The sequence below is a fragment of the Salvia hispanica genome, chromosome 4, assembly GCF_029641045.1.
Source record: "Salvia hispanica isolate PSC_SH4W2 chromosome 4, Shi_PSC_v1, whole genome shotgun sequence".
In the NCBI taxonomy this organism is placed as follows: Eukaryota; Viridiplantae; Streptophyta; class Magnoliopsida; order Lamiales; family Lamiaceae; genus Salvia; species Salvia hispanica.
In genome coordinates, this window is record NC_142695.1 from 17,159,288 (window position 1) to 17,179,202 (window position 19,915).

The window sequence follows — 19,915 nt, forward strand, 5'->3', positions numbered from 1 at the left end:
TACTTTTTTTTTTGACAGTTGAATTGAAAAAAATACAGAAATTAATATTGTACTCTTAACTTGTTTTGTACTAACAAATTACTAAGAATGAAAATTATGTTGTGTACAACAACAAACCTATTCATAATAACGAATCCAAGTAAAAAAATAGCAATGAAAATTTGATAAAAGGTTGGAAAACATGAAATATTCCATAGAAATAGCACTGAACAAAATCCAATCATAATAAGCTGATAACAATATAATCTGCAATTCATAGTTATGCAGTTACAGAGTAAAACATGCTACACTATAATGAAAATTCCCCCCAAGGGAACAGAAGAATAAAACATTACTATGGCTAACTATAAAATTAAATCAAAAGTTGGTTGGCTCTACTTGAAAATGCTAACCAAAAACCACAAGTTAGAGCTAATAAAACAGATGCAGCTGAAATTGATCTTTCTTCAACTCAATTAGCCTGCCCACAGAATACAATTACACGAGCTCCTGCAAAATTTAAGCAAATATAGCCCCCACACAATCATCGAACAAACAACCCCTCTCACACAACCATATTATTATTTTGAAGCAACGGCTTCAACACAAATTGAAGCTCCAACCACTACTTGAAGAAAGCTAGGTAAAGAATGCTAGAAAATTCACGAAAGCAAGGGACGTGAAGTGTGTCTGCTCTAACTCTTTTTTCTTTTCCACAAGACTGTTAAAACAAGTCCACTACTCATGTACACATTTTCTGGCAGGCTACAAGCTATTATAGATGAATGAAATGAATTAATAATAACTCAAAACCGAAGTTACATGTGACCTGCAAATATCAGGAATGACTTCGCAGTTTTTTCCTTTTACTACCTTCTTTAGTTGATTCCTGCACATGGAAAGTAATAAGAGGACTGACCTTTTGTTACAAGTAAAAAAAGAAACAAAAGAAATGAAAATGCAAATCAAGACATCTACTACTATTAAACATGGAAATAACTGCATGAGAAATGAAAACTTTATCGGCAAGCTAGTAAATGTATTTAAGATTCAAGAAAGAGGAGCAGAAAAAGGCATACCGTTTCATCCTCATAATTTTCCGATGAAACCCCATGTGAGTCAGGTCTACATTTGGCATGCACTATAGGACCTAATTGCGATGTGTCCATTCCAACTGTTAACCCAGCTGGTGCATACATGTATACGGCTCCCCTATACATCCATTCTTCCATTTCGTCACTATAGAAATCATCAAAGGGCTCTCCACATAGTGCGCAAGCCTTCTGGCTATCATCAGCAGGAACAGCCATTTCTTCATCCTCCTCCTTTTCTACAGTATTTTCAATGGGCAAAAAACCTGGAGCTGATTCAGTTCCCAAGGATTCTGTGCCACTGAGCCACATGTTTATGTCTACAAACCACTTCGGAGAAGGTTTTGTCTTGCGGTTTTTTAGAGTTCGGTTCTTGTTTACATGCCAATCCATATGCTTGCTGTGCTCTTCTTGGTCTTTAAACCGATGGCCACAAGTTCTGCATTGCCTTGGAAGATCAGTATATAAAGACGTAATTGCGCTCTCATGACGCACCTTAAGACTGTCTTGATCAAACTCCACTCCAACAGAATCCTGGAATTGCATATATTGAAAATGAAGAAAAATCCACATCAAATAGGTAATGATGAAAAAAAGGATACAACAAAGGGAACAGACCTGCTTTGGTAAAGATATTAAACCTTGGACCATTAAAGAAGATATTAACCCTGAAAGCCCATTCCTCACGGAGCCATTAGGAGCAACTTGCCCATTATTTCGACCAATAGGAAATGCTTGAGTTGTCCCTGGATGAGGACCCCTTGGTGGAGGCTGTAAGGTTGCCCCGGGTACTTGAAATGACATATGTGGAGTAGTGCCAGCAGGACCCTGCCCTTGAGCTAAGTATCTATAGTTCAAAGGTGGTACCATTGTATTTGATGAACCAGGAACTGAATAAGGCAAGTGCAAATTTTGTCTGGACTCTCGAGCCATTGAAAAGTTTGGCTGTGTTGCACCATGCAAATTTACAGGAACCATTCCAGGACGAATGCTAGAAATTTGGGACAAGGTCACCGGTGGCATGCTTCTACTGCTACCAGGATCAGAATGCATTTGATCGGCAATATTGGAAGCATTCTTCATACCAAACTGACCTCTAAATAGCATTTGTTGAGGAAGACTAGAGTGCGATGGCATAATCTGTGAGTTTTGAAAATTTGCAGGATTCCATGTATTTCCTAAAGCAGCATCACCTGATCGAATCTCAGGAGCCAGTGAGTCGTAGGTGGAGCCAAATGTTGAAACAACACCAGCAGGCCGACCAGACTTCCAATCAATATTTGAGAAATTTCCAGCTTGGCTCTTTTGCTCACCACCAGTTAAAACGTTTCTACTTTCAGCTAGAGAACCACTTCCGTTGGCATTAAATTGGCCCTGAGACTGCTGTGGCGGTAAAATCAAGGATTCTCGGCCAAAATTAGGAGGAATATGGCTCATAAAATTACTGGCGCCAGCAACATTGTTAACAGATCCAGGAGCAGACTGTCAGAAAAACAAGCATAAGGTCATGGGTTGAGTCTAGAAGAAACATCAAACTACTGCTTCAAAATATAGTCAAGTATGGGGTCTAACTATTACACTAATGATTACGAAAGACAAAGTTGTAATTCCCATTTAGATCTTGTACTTGTTACATGGATTCACCAATTAAAAGAATGTGCCATTACAGATGCTTACTCATAAAAATGAGAACATAATCATCTGCTTATGCTTCATTACTGATGAACTTCATAAGTTTATAATACAAGGGATGAAAAAATTTAACAATGCCACAATAGTGGGAAGTTAACAGCTCATTTATATGAGAAACATGCTAAAAAGAGAGGATTATAACAGAAGAGTAAGCCTTGGATGAGTTTCCTCTTAATTACTCACCAAACGTGCAGCATGGTCTGCAACAACACTCTGTCTTCCGGTCAAGTTACCTAGAGATGGAAGAGATGAATACGTATCACTAGACTGCATCCGATCTGCTAAAGATGGGGTCATGTCTTCCCAATCAAATTCTTCCTCTTCAGTGTTTTGCCATGTCCTGATACCTATCTTTTGCTCAGCACCATGTGAATCCAACTCCTCAGCTTTATGATGTTTATTGTTTAAATGTTTTTCTCGTTCATCCATCCCATAGGCACTAATCAATGCTCTCGGTCCTCGAAGATCAATACCACCACTACATTTATACGCAGCAGCTGCTGCTACTGCTTTAAGCTGTGGTTTGGGATTGCCCTGCAGATTTCTTTTCCGCCACTCACTTGTCTCCTCCTCTTTGATCACCACTTTGCTTGGCCCATAATCACTTCCAGGATGAGATGGTGACTGCCTAACAGTGAGTCTCTTTGTGGAACTATCCATGCCAAAATCCTTGATTGAAGGACCAGCAGGAGACAATGATCCTGCAGGCCCAAGTCCACAAGGAGGGGAGGACCTTTTTATCCTAGAAGCTGATGAGAGAGACACTTTTACAGCATCTACACCAGAAGCTGTAAGGCCTGTACGACCAGTTGAACTCACTCCTTCAGTTCTAAACTGCAAAGTAAATACTTGGAATTATGAGAAAGATACTCACTGTGCCTCAAATAGGATTTGCTCAGTTAAAAACCTAAAGTTCCACCAAACGTCAGTTAAAAAAAACAAGCCAAACGAGACATAACCAACAGATAAAAACAAAACATTAGTACAATTTAGAAGTAAGGCTGAGTTATAAGAAATTGCAACTTTTGCTTATAAAAACCATCATGCAGCCAAGAAACATAGAAACTACAATAGTACATATGGATGCAAAGTTGAACAGTAAAGCTAGTTTGTCGATTTCCTCCAACTTTGACCAATATTTGATAGCCTTAAAATTTGATCATACAAGCCAAAAATGTGAGAAAAATTCCAATACAGGGGGAAGGTTAGGTATTGGGAGTCACATTATCACTTTCACTAGTAGAAAGGACACCAAAAGAGTTTAAAGAAGGAAAGAACAATTGGTCCTTATATTTGCCTGTTCCTGTTATGACATTTGGCAATTCAAAAGTTTTGAGCATCCTTATCAGCCATTACAGCCCCTATTATCTTAAAAAAATTACACATCTGCCTATCTTCAAACCACTAATACATTAAGTGAATGAATGATGATCATGCATTGATATCCAATTTTATGAATCCAATAAACAAGATAGTAAATATAATAGATACCAAAGAAACAAACCCACAAACTCTTGAAAAGATTGTACATGAGCAGGCAATGGAGGGAGTCAGGACTCAGAATAGGGATTGAAATAGAAAGAACCAAGATCTAGCTGAAGCTTACAGGATCTACTGATGATTGTCCAAACTGCCGTTGTGCTTCCAAATACTTGGGGTTTATGTGTATCCCATGTGCTGGTCGAGGAGATTCAGAAGCTCTTGAAGAGCTTACTCCAGAAGAATGACCATTTACAGGAGGAGAAAACTTTAACTTTGTCCCAATCTTTTGAAGCACTGACACTGGGAAAACTGTAGACCATGTCCCAAACAGATGGCGCATTGCTTTGTGCATGTTGGGGTGGACTTGTGTGTAAGCCTCACAGAAAACCTATTAAATGAAAAAAAAACAATCACAGAACTGTTCGAGAACAATAAGGAAGACATTAACTGCCATGCAGTCAAATTGGTCTGACCTCAGGCAACCGAGCAGAGAAGAATTTAATGTATTCCTTGCCTATGTTCTTCACGATGCTATCCAAAAGGTATAAAGAAGGCAGTTTATAATCAACAGAAACCTGAAAGAAATCAACTATCAGAGGATGAAATTGAGAAATTTAAAGTAAATAACAACTGGAAGTCATACAATATCTTTGCCATGATATAGAAAACAACAAATGAAAGGAAATGCACACATATTAGAAATTTCAAAAGAGTAAAATGGATTGCCAAAAAAATGAAGGCACAAAGCATTTATAAATCCAACATAGCATTTTTACTGAGAACAAAGATAATTATAGAGAATACAAGGCTAGCTAGAAATTTGCAGCTACCAGCTGAAGGGTATACAACAGTATTACATCCACAGGTCAAACATGTTACATGAGAAGAAAAGAAAAGCTCAAAATCAATCCCTATATGAGTAACAATATAGAAATCAACTATCAGAGAATGAAATTGAGAAATTTTAAAGTAAATAACACTGGAAGTCATACAATATCTTTGCCACGATATAGAAAACAATTAGAAAGAAATGCACACAGATTAGAGATATCAAAACAGTACAATGGATTGCCAAAAAAATGAATGCACAAAGCATTTATAACTCCAACATAGCATTTTTACCGTGAACAAAGATAATTACAGAATACAAGGCTAACCCGCAATTAGCAACTCAGCTGAAGGGTGTACAACAATATACATCTACAGGTAGAACATGAGAAGAAAAGTAAAGCTCAAAATCAATACCTAGACAAGTAACATAATAAAAAGCACAAATATGATCAGATGACTCAAATTTGTTACTCCTCTCTTCAACCAGTGGAGAAGACGTGCAGCTTTTAAGCTATGAGATAAAAGTGTAGAAATGTAATGTAACATATGTATGTAACAAACATTTTTATATGCAAGAAATGTCCAAGGTTAAACGTTTCACCCTTAAGTGACATTAGAAATTTAAAGTGCTTCCTTTTATCTAGCCAATACCTACAAGTCAATTATGATGCCATCCTGAGCAGAAATAAAAAAGTAGAGCCTAGAAACAATATTTCATCACAAGGCATCAAACACCAAGAGAATACAATAGCAAGATATCACAAAGAACATAACAAATATAGATGAGTCCACCCATCTCTAATTAGATGAGAAAATACAGGACCACATAAATGAATGGTCTTCAACAGGGTACACAACATATTTTCATTACTGATTAGCAGAAAAAAGATAAAAACAACAAGCTTTCTTTGCAACAAGTATGACAAGTGGAAATAGGCTTCCCTTGATTTCTTTGCTCTTTACCAATGTATACTCGCTGAGAAGATCAAGCATGATTTTCCAACTCACAAAATTTGAAGTACAAAAGGGTTGATCCATCTCAAGATTGCATAATTGTTTTATGAGGTTACTTATATTTGATTTTGAAGCTTGATTAGTGCTGTCTTTTCATCAATTTTATATTATGATGATCAATTCGACCAGATATTTCAATTCAATCTGTGTTATCACTTATCACCAGATCGTAGTTTGTTTAAACCTCCAGATTTAGGAGATAATAAAAATAGGAACAAAAACCTTCAACAGAAGAAACAGGAAAAATAAATAAAAAGGAGAAGATGCATCCAGGTGAATCAAACTTTCAAAACTACAATTCCATTTGCATCAACTACAATACACTGGGGGAGAATTGGAAAATTGCACGAGAAAGATTACAAGAACTACCAGAGCTGTCGTACCCTAAGTGCTATACCTCAATAATCCGGGAGCAAATGGCACCAGCAATGGCCTCGCCGTGTGCTCGCTGCTCTTCGGCAAGTACAGTGAGATCAGTAATCATTGGCTTCGAATTGACAGTGAGCTCCGACAAAATAATCTCATAAAGCTGAACAATTTCGTCGGTTTCCGACGGCAAAACAGCTGCACCATCAAAAACCTTAAGTTCTTCCTCGAGATCCTTGATCATGGCCCTAAATCTATCGAGAAGCAAAGGCGGAAGTGGCTTCTTACCTGCGCCGTCGCTCTGGATTGGTGGAGGCTTGCTGAAACCCACGCTGCTCAGAGGCACAGGGTTCTGAAATCGGTCCATCGAATTAAATTAGGGTTTTGAACCACAGAGAGGATACAAACTACAACAAAGACAGATAGAAAAGGCGTGATTAAGAATCAAGCATATAATAAAATAGATTATTGGATGCCATTGGGGAGGATTGAGATCTGCGGGTTGAGCTGGGGTTTGGGATGGGTCAAGATGATGCTCTACTATATCTTTTCCCTCTTTCTTTTTGTTTTTGGTTCTCATTTTTAATACTCTAATTTTAATAAAATCTAACCTTAATTTTCAAATTACCAATTTAATTAAATTCATTAGCTTGCTCAAAAGAAGAAGACAAACTACACCCTTTACAAATTTCCCCGCCGTTGTGACTGCGCTCAGCCATGAACCACCGCGAACCGCTCAAATCTCTGCTCCCAACCGAGCCATTCGAACTCGAATCAGGCCTCTCCCTCATCCCCCGAGTCAGGCTCAACCTAACAATTCACCGCGCGGACAAATCCGTAGCCCTAATTGACGAGTGGAAGCTCAAGCGCTCTTTAATCGAATATCTCAAAAAGTCCCACTCAATTTCCGTTCCTGAAGAAGACATCAAAGTGTTCAAGTACAGAGACCTGAAGAAGCGGAAGCGTGAGGATCCCGTGGCGCGAGGGAGCTTGTTCGTGTTAGATTTTGAATTCCTATCGAAGAAATTGAGGTTTTGCGGCGAGGATGAAGTGGAGCGAGAGTTCACGGAGTGGAGGAAGGGGATTGTGGCGGAGATGGATGGAATGGAGTTGAATTTGGAGGGTGTGAAGTTTAAGCTGAGTGTTGAGGTGCCGAAAGCTGATGATTTTGAAGGGATGCGGAAGGAATGGGAGGAGATTGCGGCATTTGGATCGAGAGGTATGTTGATTGCTTGATCTATTTGAGTTTCAGCATGAATGCGTGAGAAGATTAGCCCCAAATTGAGTTTATTTAGGAATGATAATGGTAATGTAACAATGTGGATGATATAAATTTGCAATCGAGAAATCCATGTATAATCTGCTAAATTGATATTGAGTAACTTCTTTATGAGTTACAATCACATGCGAAATTCACTAACTTTCACCCAATTATGGTTTTGTAAAATGACCTAAAAATTCTGCTTCATGTATACAAGTTTCAGTCAGTGAGCTTTACATGGTCATCCATTGCTGGCAAAGTTGAAGTGGCAAGTTAAAGCAATCATATCTAGCTGAAGGGGCAACATTCAACTGCATTATTTACTACAGCAGCTGTTGATAACCATGCGAAAAATTAGAATAACTGAATGTTTTGGAGGCAAAACTTTTAGTTCATGTGGAAAAATGAAATTTGGTGAAGGAAAGTTCATCTATTGAGGCCCAATCACCCCAAAGTATATCACTAACATTCAGTCACTTGTCAAAAGAAACTCTATATTGTGCTTCACCGAATGGCTGTCTTACTTACAACTGAACATTTTGATGAATTTTGCATAATTTTTATCCTAACCTTATTTATAGGAAATGGTTCTTCTGGTTCATAACTTCATAGGAGTACTTGATTTTAGGTCTACCTTTAGTATTGTTTTTATGGTTGCTTCTGAGTAGCTGGATAAGTCTCCAGCTTTTACAGTGATGATTTTAGACCATGTTTTTACGTTTAACACAAATATGAGATGCCTATTGAATTCAATGTGCTTGTAGGATATTCAAGGAGTGATAAGCAGCAGCCTGATACAATTGTATTGAGAGGTGTGCCTTCTAGGTGGTTTGCTGAGCCTCGGGTTTCATCCAAACCTTCAATGCTAGTTACTCATACAATTTTTTCAGCTCTTGGAAAGATAAGGTGTGTTCTTTATTAGCTTTAAGTGCCTTCCTTGTCTGTAGCAAAAGGATTAAGAGGTTAAATGTAGTGCATTTTTTTGTTCTTTATTCATAAAAATTATACTATATTGAATGTTTTGTGTTAATATCTATTGCATTTTCCGATTTCACATAAAGAATATTTTGATTTCATATTTTTGCTTAATTCTGTTGACTCCATTGTTTCTCTAAATTGAAAATGTGAATGGCTCTCATCTACAATACTTGGATCCTAAATAATTTGCAGAACCAGTTATAATTCATTGTTGAACGTTCACAGACATGAAAAATTCCAGGATCTAGGTCCTTCATTTGGTATAAATTGTTAAAACGAAAAGGTTCAGGCAGATAATTAAAATATTAAAACCAAAATAAATGCTCAGCTCCTCAGTCAGGTATCTTTTCTATATAAATCTGCCTAGGTATAGATAAGTCTGTGCTGTGGTGCTGGCATAGAATGTAGGATAATCTTCAGGGGTGGCATGATCCACATGTTTTGATGCTCGGTCATCCTCATTTCTTCCCCTTTCGAATTCATTTAAATATGTTTGAATACCCTTGATAAAAAGTTCTATAAAAATAGAAAAAGCTTACATGTTGTTTCTAACCTTATTCATCAGTTTCATCTCTTTCTTGACATAGCCACTTGATGAACAAAAATTATCTTGATCTTTAGTTACTTGAGGTGCCAGAAAAACGAATCTAAGGGGGCACCTCACGTTTTATGTGTTTGAAGTAATTTTCCTTCCAGCTCTTTGGCCTATTATGGTTCAAAACAATTTCGGGCTTTCATGTTTTCGCCTAAAATATGAAGTGGGTGGGGACCACAGCCTTAATCAAGAAGTTAAAGGAGATAAGAAAAGTCTGAAAACCTAAAGAAAACCTACATGGAACATTGTACTCCCTCCGTCCCTCTATAGCTGAGTCGTATTCCTTTTTGGGTTGTCCCGCTGTAGCTGAATCATTTCCTTTTGTGGCAAAAAGCAACAACTTTTATTCTCTCTTACTTTACTGTCTCTTACTTTATTCTTTCTTCATCTCTCTACCTTTTTCATTTTCTACTTCATAATTCATTTACTTACCTCACTTAACACAACTTTTCTTAAATCCCGTGCCGAAAGGAAACGCCTCTACTACAGAGGGATGGAAGGAGTATGATTTTTGTGGGGTCCCATTGCATTTCAGCATGTTTGTTGTGCTTGTGTTGGGCCCGGGGATAGTTATTTTCTTACAACTTTGCTAACTATAATCCTATTAATGCCTGTGCAGTACATCATTATTTTGTTTTTCTCATTGTTGCACCAATATATTCTTCTTTATCCATAGGAATCTTGATGTTGGTGAGGACAATGACATAGGTGAAGCTGGGGATGAAGACAGTGGGGATCTAATTTCAGGTCTCCACTGCAAGATTGTAGTTCGGTTTGAAGGTCACAAGGACTTCTGTAATGCCTTGAAGGTTTTATGTGGCCGTTCCTTAAATAAGGTAGACACATTATGCCATTTTTCGGAGTTCTCGTCTCTTAGAGATGCCGTATATGTGTTTGGCTGGCATGGAATAAGTATTTACTTTGCAAAAAAATTGCTAATAATGCAGCAAGGATCACGCATGAGAGCCGATTATGATGTCACCTGGGACAGAGATGGATTCTTTAGAAATGGTAGAAGCCGAGCTGAACAAGGTAAAAGATGGACACCAACAGCTGGTGCTGGAAGTTATAAAAGCGAAGGTTCTGGATGGCAGTCACAAGGTTCCCGACTTAGCCCTGAGGATGCGCGCAGGAAACGATTCAGGGTAAAGACACATAAACTCTGGCCAAGCAGGCAGCGAGGACATAAGAATTTTCATTTTGATATTCTTCTTCTTCTAAATATCGCTGATTATATACTCAATACTCATAACCATCTTTAATTTATGCTCTTTGGAATTGCAGGATTGAGGAAAAGTTTGAATGATTGGCTATGGGTTTAGGGTTTAGTGAGAGGAGAGTGACTGAAGTCTTGCTTAATGTAAGATTTGAGGTAATATCTCAGTCTGTGATTAATGTTGACAGAAAAGAACCACTGAATATTTGATTAAGTAATGCAGACATTTGAATGTATTTGCTTTTTATTCCTTCTTGTAATGTTGGAGAATGGAATGGGGGAGGAAATTGGTAATCAGTGAAATTGAGGTAATATCTGTCTATGTGACTTAATGTTGACGCTCACACCTCAAATTAAAATTCTATAGATTTTTCTTTGTTCTATTTGAACTAGAGATCCAATTATTCTCAAATAAGTTGACTAGTTGAGAGAGTCAAATGTAGGCTTCCATTTTCTTTCCTTCTAAAGCTACTTCTACAACAGATGAACATGGAAAATGATTGATCAATGCGTAGTTTCATGTATAATGTTTTAATCGAGCATAGTTGACTTTATCACTTGATTGGTTGTGGCTAGTAGTTAACTCAATGGAACTAAGTAAAATAATGTACTCCTTCCGTCCCAAGGATGATGACCCTTTTTTTGGACGGCATGAGATTTTATACAAGTTTATTTTGTGTGTTAAGTGGAGAGAGTAAAGTAAGACAGATGGATAAATTAGAGATAAAATGTGTTTTCATTTTTAGTAATGGGTAACCTTGGTTGGGACAAACTAAAAAAGAAAAGTGAGTTATTTTCAATAGGAGTGAGTAATAGAATTCTCTCAAAGTTATACCAAAAAGAAACAGAATAGTTTCTTGTGATTCAAGGTCTTGGTATATGATTTGTGTAATCCTATATTTATAAGATAGTAGGAGTAATTAGCAATACTATGTCTTTGTTGACGGTTAGTAAGTTTTGTTTAAAGGGATTAACGATCAAATCTGTTTCAATCTGCAATGATTTAATAAACTTTATTCTAATATTTGAATTATATCAATCTTGTCATCAACTTTTATGATTGTATCAATTATATTCCACTTTCTTCAAATTACCTATTACACTATCAAAATTTATTAATTGTATCAGTTACTAGTTTTTCGTAATATCTTCAGCTTACCTACCAATTATCACAATCTTTTCAACATGTATCAATTTACTAATTGTTTTCAGATAATCACTCCTAAAACAATAAATATTAATAATATAAAATTTATTTTTGAAAGAAAAATAAAAAATTATCTTTTGATATGTCATGTCACGATTCGACTATTACTGATTCTGCAAGTTAGTGATATTACAATAGTTAAATTAAAAATTGTTACAAGTTAAAATAATGGATAGAATTGGTACATGCAAACAATGAAATATAATTGATACAATTATTATATAGTAGAGTTAAAAATGAATAAATTTTAAAATTTGAGATAAATTTGATAAAACCATTTAAATACTAACCATTTGAACGCGATCAAGGAAACGAAAAGATCACATTTATTTTGTAGTACTATAATACACCCTTGACAAACAAAATATGTGGTAGAAGATGGCAGAATCAGAGAGATCGTGTTACAAAAACTAAACTTGTCCAACAAAAAAAAAAAGAAGCAAAATACAACTCAAAAGAAGAAGTGAACTAACATAATAAATATTTGAAATTGAAGCAGCAAGTGATGATTTACCTCAGAACCAAATTAAAGTTGAAACCAAAGCCACAGTGATCAGCAGGAATAGGAGCTTCAAGCTAGACTCTACTTGTTGTTGCTGGTAAGTGGTATCCATGATGGAATATACCATGTAGCCCCCCAGATAATGAATCTGTTGGAACCAATTTCTCCTCACAAACGGGGCATTCGACTGGATACGAGTGGGCACGAATCCAGTCGCAGAGGCAAGGCCAGTAGAAGAGGTGGCCACAACGACTAAAAATAGGGTCTTGAGCCACCACATCCAAGCAAATATAACACTGCGTATTCATCAAATTGCCTACGAAATTAATTAAACCTCAAGTGAACCAAAAAATCCCACACCAAATATAACATATACTACTATTGAATCCCAATCAAATTTGTAATCGTAAGAGCAAAAGAGCCTCCAACCGTCCCCTAAAACCTAGTATTACTCTATAACCGTGGGGCTTGGATTTAACAAATGATGTTAATTTTGGAAAACAAATCTATTCTATGTTTATATGTTCAACAAATCGTATATTGATATCATTATCATAATCTCTAAGGATTTACTGTAAGTTATACGAGTATATTAATAATTTTTTTTCCTTCAAAAATTTAATTTTTTATGCATCCTACTCTTTTTTGCAGGTACTAATTTTTTTTTTTCTTTAGTTCTTAGTCATTTTTTTAGGATTAGTTTTTTAAAATTAAGATCCACTAATACGTACTTCATGGAATACTATTGTGACATCCCCAACCCATTAAAAAAAAAACATAAAAATGTATAATTAGTTCGCTAGCTAGTTAAAATAGCTTAATTTTATATGTAAAATGTATGCGTCAGTTAGTAGATTAACTAATTTACTAAAGTGTGCCTAGTATTGTGTATGCATGACAATTTTTATAGTATGTATGCATGAGATATATATACACACGCTAATATACATATTTGTAGCTTATTACTATAGAAAAATAAAAGAGGAAGGATAAATGTTGTGTAAATAGAGGTATTAGGTAATATAATACGTGGCAAGTGTAGAATTACATGCACAATATAAATATGAGTCATGCACTTTATTATATTAAATTAAATAATTTTGATAAGTTTTGATGATACGACTTATACGTGGCAATAAAACAATTTTTGTGCTAAAATATAGGTAAAGCTAAATATACATATGGAGTTCATTTTATCAATTGGAAGGAAGAAAAAAAAAAACCTATTTACCTACCAATATACAGACACACATTTCTTATGGAGGAGTGTTTTTCATTTTAAAGGAAAGAAAAGGCAGAGGTTCGAAGAAAAACATGAACAATGCATTAGGAGAGAGAGAGGTTGAGAGAAGGAAGAAGAAAGAAGGATCGAGGGTCGTAGACAGAAGAAAGAAGTAAAATTCAAATTGATTAATTTTATATAAGAGGTGTGCATAAATCACACATTTAAATTATACGTATTTATGTGGTTAATTGTTATTTGTTAAATTAGAATGAATATTTTAATTATATCATTTAATATAATATGATTATATGATTGGTGTGAGAGAGATGTTTATCAACTGTATTAAAATGATTTGATAGAATATAATATGAATATGTAGTTGATAGAATTGATGTATTTTATACGTGGTATTGAAAGTTCATATCATATAATTAAAGAGGATCTGTGACGGTCTTGCAATGGATCTGAAATTACAGAGGGACTTCCAATTACAAAGGGATCTTCGGGTCAAATGCAGACAGACCTATGAGTCCAATTACAGAGGGAGCTTCGGGTCATAGGGCAGATACCAGTCTTGATCCGTCCTAGAATAATAAAGAGGAATAGAGAGGCATATGCATATAGACGTGAAATTGTGTATGATACTTAATGTTTATGGTTATACGTGTTGATTTAGAATTTTTGTAATTTTAGTATTTGGATGGTTATGTGATTTCTTTATTTAAATTTGTATTTGTTCATTATAAAATCTATACGTCGGAGAGGTTGGGGTGTTACATCTATTTTTTTTTTAACTTTTGGTAATAAGTCATTTTCAACTCTTCTCTGCATTATTCTCTCTTTTATTTTACCATTGCTTCATTTTAACTATTTATCACTCCCTTTGTCCCATTAGATGTCACACTTGGGGAATGACACGAAATTTTAGGAGATGTTATTTTGTGTGTTAAGTGGTGAGAGAAAATATAATTTTATAATTGATGTGAGAGAGAACTTTTTCTAAAAGATGAAATGTGACATATTTTAGACAAATTAAAAAGGAAAGTGCGACATCTATTATGAGATGGAGGGAGTATCATTTTTATAAAACGAGTGCAGAAAAGTTCAAAGTGACTCCTAATATGGGACGAGTGTTGAAAAGTAAAATGAAGAAAATAAAAAAACTATTGCAAAAAATAAAATATATGGAGAACTATAAAGACTACATTGTGATTGACTTGAATTGTTTCTATCAATGGTTACACAACCATTTATAGGTTCTAGTTCTAGTTATATATGGAAAATAGTATATTCTAATTATACTAATATCTTCTTGATTTGATTTTTCATAATATTTAATTGATTTTCTTCATTATTCTTGTCATAACTCCATCACTGTTCTCTAATTAATTGATTTCTCCATGAAGTGACTAGAGTAGACGTGCAGTTTTGCGCTGTGTGTGATATCACTCGATCTAACGGGTCCAGAGGATTCGACTAGACTTCAGAGGCTAGAAGATCATGAAACTATCATAAAGGGGTCGTTGGGTGCACTCTATTCCTTCAAAAACCTCAACCCACTATACTACAACTTAGCACAGGGAAGTAAAGGATCGATCCCATGAGGACGAAGGTGTTACGAAACTGCATTTGAGGATGTTTTGGGTAAAGGGGTTGGCTGCTGCCACACAATTTTGTGGGTCGAGAACTTAAAACTACTGGGTCTGAGAGATAGAAGAACTTTACTCTACCTTGTCACGACCGCACTCTGCTAAGGATAGCAAACATGGTTTATCGCGACTAGGGGAGGATTAAAGAAGCGGGGGAGAAAGGGAAATCTCGGCAAAACTGATATGAATGAAATTAAATTGGAATAACTGGCAAAATATATCAGAGTGCATGACACAAAGGAACATAAGCTCGTTATTTACATTGCAGCAGAAGAGTCAAGAGAGAATGACACCATGTATGGAGACACGATGCATCCAAGCATTTATCCAAGTGAAACACATTCACCATCTTTGCTCAACATCGCCCCTCGTCATCTCCGCTTAACCTGCATATTTAGAAATATATGCAAGGCTGAGTACAGAGGTACTCAGTGAACACATTGCCGAAAGATACACATATACATTTGAAAAATATTGTCAAGCCATCATCACAGTAACACTCAGGAGTTTTATTGAAAAGACCTGAGCTTACTAAAAATATTCACATTGGGCCCTTTTTCCTGTACTTAGCCATATCTGATCATCTTGTGCCGCTGAGATGGTGTTCTCATACGGTCACCTTCCCTGCCCAACATGACAGAGGTATCCTTATGCCGGGAAGGTGGCCACCTTCCACGGTCACCTTCTCTGCCGTCCGTTCACGGTCAGAGGTATCCTATGTACACTAGTCCGAGTGGGGACACCACCCTCACTGGGACCCGAATTCGACTTATATATCATCATTCATAATTCACTTGGCCTTAGCCAACAGATAGGCATCATACACAAAACATTTATGGCAAGACAACATCTTTAAAAGTCACGAACATGTGTTCGAGTTTTCATAAAATATAATTTGTATTTTTAGTATAAGAAAGCTCACCTCGTTCATTTAATTTTCTTAACTTGATTTTCTCGCTCCAAGCTTAACTTCAGTGATAACCTTTTTCAAAACAATACAAAATAATAATACCGATTAGACTGAAGGACTAACCTAATTAAAATGCATGCCTCGTACTTAGTTCCCTTTTCTTATTTCACTTATCTTTAAAAAATTCCTAAAACTCATATATTATTTGATGATTCTACTTCCACAAGTCTCGAACTTCGACTAAATTGGATCTATGCGTCTTTTACTTAGAAAAGTTACTCCCAAGCAAAACTTTAAAATAAATCAAAATATCAATTATTTTAGCTTAGTTACACCATTAGAAGAAACCATATAAAAATATTAATTGAACCTTACTTTAAAAGTTAGGTTAAAATTTAATATGTAGTTTTCTCCAAAATAAATTAAAAATTCCAAAACTAGGCCAAGTCTTTCTTTAATTTCTAGCCCAAGTAATTAAATTTGGAAATCGAGCCGCCTTGATGTATTTACTGCAACCTCCATTTATAGATTTATCACTCCACTTTTTAGCCCAAACAAAAAAAATAGTAGCCCAATCATCATTTAAAATGTTAGCCCAAAACATTAAATTCATTAACCCAATTAAAGAACCAATAATAGCACTAGAAGTTTCTCCTCTCCCCCCCTCATTCCATCGTGACTAACGAGAAGGAGAACAGAAAAGAGCTCTGCGCTTCCTGCCTGCTGCTGACCGTCGACCAGCCTCCCTCCGGCGCCGCTGCCGCCGCCTCCTCCAGCGGTGTGTCTTTCTCTCCCTCGGGATCCGCCGCCATCATCGATCACCGCTGCTACGCACCGCCTCAGCCGAACTTCCGAAAGGTAAGGAATGCCCAATTTGATCAATTCCCCCTTTTGTTTTATTTCTAAAGATTGAATCTTGAATTTCGATGCTTGGTGTTTTTAACTTGTAGATTTATAAAGGTCTTGAAATCATTGAATCGGTGACATATCTGGGTTGTGGGGGCAGTCCTCGTGTCGATGGGGTGTCTAAGTCCATTCGCCGGAATCCGGCAGATTCATACTCAAAGGGATAAGTTTCCCAATTGGCTTATTCATTAAAGTATATACTTACTTCTGCTACTTCATGAATTTAGTGATTTTGGGGCATTTGTTTCACTGATATCGATGGATTATGGTGGAAGATGGTAAACTTGTTGTTGTGAATTTGTTAATTTCATTTTAACAGATTCTATTTGTCACTATATGTATGCATATGCTTGTACATATGTGCAAGAGAAGAAAGGCTTAAGATTTACCTTTTTAATGGTGAAAAAGTGTTGTTGGATTGTAGGACTTAATCCTACAATTATCTGCAACTCTCCCTCCTCGACTCCTTATCAATCCTATGTTGTGTTGGTGTGTGAAGAGAATGTTTGATGGTGATGGGTGCTTGAAAGTGAGAAGACTTAAGGTTTATATACTCCCTTGTATGTTGTAATCCAACTGGGGGAGGTGTAGCTTGGAGGGGAAGTATGCAAGAGATATTTTGGATCATATGGCCAAAATGTATTTTGAGAATGGAGGGACTATCTTAGACGTTAATTATTCTTTGTTGAAATCTTTGATCTGATGTGGAGATAAATCTCCCATGTTACTCATATTTATATTTAACTTGGTAAAGTTAATCTTCATTGTTATATTTGTATGTCAGCTTTTGAGTATTTTATGTATATCTCCTTGGTTGATCCTATGGCTAAGAAGCATTTTGAAAATGTGATGGGAGCATATGAGACCTTGATTCTTCTGATTTATATTTAATTCCCACTTGGCTAAAATCTTCTAAAGGATTTGGTTTATCCATATTTTAGCATATCTTACTTCTCGAATTTTCTATCTTATGTAGGTAATAGGATTTATTTAAAGATCATGTCAAATTCTTGTTGACAGATCGGACTTCCTTTGGATACGAGCACGACCGTTTTAAGGGCGGTCCGGATTTGCACATTTCTCTAATTGTAATGGATTAGGAACTTGATAAATTTGTATAATAGTACTTTAGCGGACTTCGGAGATGCACTAGACATTATAAACTTTTATTTGGGGTTACTTACTACTTTTTTTTTGTTGTTGTACTTGAAATGTGCGTTTGAGAACGAAGCAACTATTATTTTATAATTCCAAGATCGATTATTATAAATATACAGGGAAGGTTTCGAATACTACAACAATCACCTATTTTATTTATTTATTTTTCTTTAGGCTAATATTAATAATAATAAGGTGCGAAAGTTCGGGTTGTTACATTCTACCCCCCTTAAAAGAAATTTCGTCCCGAAATTTAGGAAGTATCTAGGCAAAAGCTGGGGATATTTTTTTTTCTTCATTTTCTCTTCTAGCTCCATGTTGCTTTTTCCTTTTTCCTGTCCGTGCTTTTTCCACAAAACTTTTACTGTAGTAATCGATTTATTCCGAAGTTGCTGCACCTTTAGATGTAGTATTACCACTGGCTTTTCTTCGTAACTCAGGTTGGGTTCTAGAGCGATTTCTTCGTGACGAATCACATGTTTGGGGTCGAACACGTACGTTCAAAGTTGGGAGACGTGGAATACGTTGCATACGTTCCCAAAGTTGGGCAGTAATGCCAATTGAATACCACTGAACCCTCTTCCTCAAGGATCTCGTATTGTTCGACGAATCGAGGTTTTGGCTTAAAATTAATACTAATGATAGATATTCGTTTTTTTTTCTTATGCTAAAAGTCAAATCCGTGTGACTTGCTCCGGCGTACAACTTTTTCCGGCTCTACACTTGTTGATCATATTCTTTGATTGCGCCTTCTATGTCCATTTCAGGGTACTTTAATCCTTCAGGCGTATTTTGCAAAGGTCGGTGTCTTGCCCTCCATGAGATCTCAAGTCAAAAGTTGATCTAATAGTCTTAACTCAGATAGAAACTGAATATGGAATTCAAAGAGGATTATTGGAAAGGTTCTTGTTTTCAGAAGGTTATGAGTCAGTTAAGAAAACATGACGACTATGACTAGCTCAAACACTTGATCATATGGTTTCATCATAAAATCACATTGGTAACTTGACAATAATTCTTCATGAAGTGCAAGGACTATGTTCAATTGGGCTCATTACACTCACTCCAAGAAAAGAAAAGATACAACTTCAAAGGGCTTGAGCCATACTCATAGAACTTGGGAATTTTCTTGTGGTAAGAGCTTGCCGGATGAAATAAATTACGAGAGTGAGGGTATGAATGAACTGAATGTAGATTTCCACAATAGGTTACCAATAATATAATCAAAATTAATATCAAAAGCTTCAAGTATTCCCAGATGATAAGACTTGAGATGGTTGGTCACAATTGGATTTGAAAGGAACAGGAAAAACAACCAATTGTGATTTGCTCAACAACATTGTGATAGGAGATCTTGTCAATGAGATTTTCAAAGTTTATAAGCGACTCAAGAAAACTCATAGACAGGGAAACAAGAAGAAACTAGTCAAGGGAAAAGAAAATTGCCAGTATTAAATTTGGAGCTACAGAAAAGCTCAATTCAAAATACAATAATCATATTAGAATTCGAAAGATGAGGTCCTCATAAAGCTTGTCAACAAACATATCTCAAAACACAAAGGGTCAAAATAAAAAGCTTAAGGTTTCACCAGATGGCTACTCCAATGTAGTAAGATCAAGAATGATTGATCCCAAGTGGATTTGAGGAAGAAGAATAGCAAGCAATTGGCCAAATTGATCAATCAACATCGTGATACGAGGTTATGTTAATGATTTCACAAGGTTTATAAGCAAATCAAAGAAACTAACTGATAGGGAAGACAATTGGAGCAAAGTAGTTCGTGGAGAAAGCAAATTGCTAGCTTTAGACATAGAGCTGCCGAAGAGCTAAAAACATGATGCAATAAGTATAG

General features: G+C 36.1%; 2 protein-coding genes and 1 long non-coding RNA gene across 4 annotated transcripts; 2 read left to right on the plus strand and 1 right to left on the minus strand.

Moving 5' to 3' along the window:
* Positions 1–200: 200 nt before the first annotated feature.
* On the minus strand, positions 201–7,004 carry LOC125192249 (polyadenylation and cleavage factor homolog 4-like). Of its 2 annotated transcripts, XM_089057185.1 has the most exons (9): positions 6,744–7,004; positions 6,487–6,653; positions 4,718–4,819; positions 4,369–4,632; positions 2,946–3,596; positions 1,689–2,552; positions 1,059–1,604; positions 809–868; positions 201–489 (listed from the first exon to the last, which is right to left on the minus strand). In XM_089057185.1, exons 1-8 carry the CDS (start codon positions 6,820–6,822, stop codon positions 818–820), a joined length of 2,724 nt encoding a protein of 907 aa, XP_088913311.1. In that variant the 5' UTR covers positions 6,823–7,004; the 3' UTR covers positions 201–489; positions 809–817. The 2 variants fall into 2 exon arrangements, with proteins under 2 accessions (XP_088913311.1, XP_047945731.2); XM_048089774.2 differs by having other exon boundaries at positions 201–868.
* A 34-nt stretch (positions 7,005–7,038) lies between these two features.
* On the plus strand, positions 7,039–10,752 carry ZCW7. Its single transcript, XM_048089775.2, has 5 exons — positions 7,039–7,674; positions 8,481–8,622; positions 9,966–10,125; positions 10,237–10,434; positions 10,574–10,752. Exons 1-5 carry the CDS (start codon positions 7,173–7,175, stop codon positions 10,577–10,579), a joined length of 1,008 nt encoding a protein of 335 aa, XP_047945732.1. The 5' UTR covers positions 7,039–7,172; the 3' UTR covers positions 10,580–10,752.
* Positions 10,753–16,605: 5,853 nt separating this feature from the next.
* LOC125194761 (uncharacterized) lies at positions 16,606–17,782 on the plus strand. Its single transcript, XR_016137495.1, has 2 exons — positions 16,606–16,856; positions 16,949–17,782. It is a non-coding gene; the product is annotated as an uncharacterized LOC125194761 (long non-coding RNA).
* The last annotated feature ends 2,133 nt before the right edge of the window (positions 17,783–19,915 follow it).

What these genes read in the sequence shown, in the direction of transcription:
- ZCW7 (XM_048089775.2), top strand. Translation starts at nt 7,173, where the DNA reads ATGAACCACCGCGAACCGCTCAAATCTCTGCTCCCAACCGAGCCATTC. An exon ending in TGCGGCATTTGGATCGAGAG is followed by an intron (nt 7,675 to 8,480) that starts GTATGTTGATTG and finishes ATGTGCTTGTAG; the next exon opens with GATATTCAAGGAGTGATAAG. An exon ending in GTGGCCGTTCCTTAAATAAG is followed by an intron (nt 10,126 to 10,236) that starts GTAGACACATTA and finishes CTAATAATGCAG; the next exon opens with CAAGGATCACGCATGAGAGC.
- LOC125192249 (XM_089057185.1), bottom strand. Translation starts at nt 6,822, where the DNA reads ATGGACCGATTTCAGAACCCTGTGCCTCTGAGCAGCGTGGGTTTCAGC. An exon ending in AATCCAGAGCGACGGCGCAG is followed by an intron (nt 6,654 to 6,743) that starts GTAAGAAGCCAC and finishes TTGATGGTGCAG; the next exon opens with CTGTTTTGCCGTCGGAAACC. An exon ending in GACAATCATCAGTAGATCCT is followed by an intron (nt 3,597 to 4,368) that starts GTAAGCTTCAGC and finishes TTTACTTTGCAG; the next exon opens with TTTAGAACTGAAGGAGTGAG.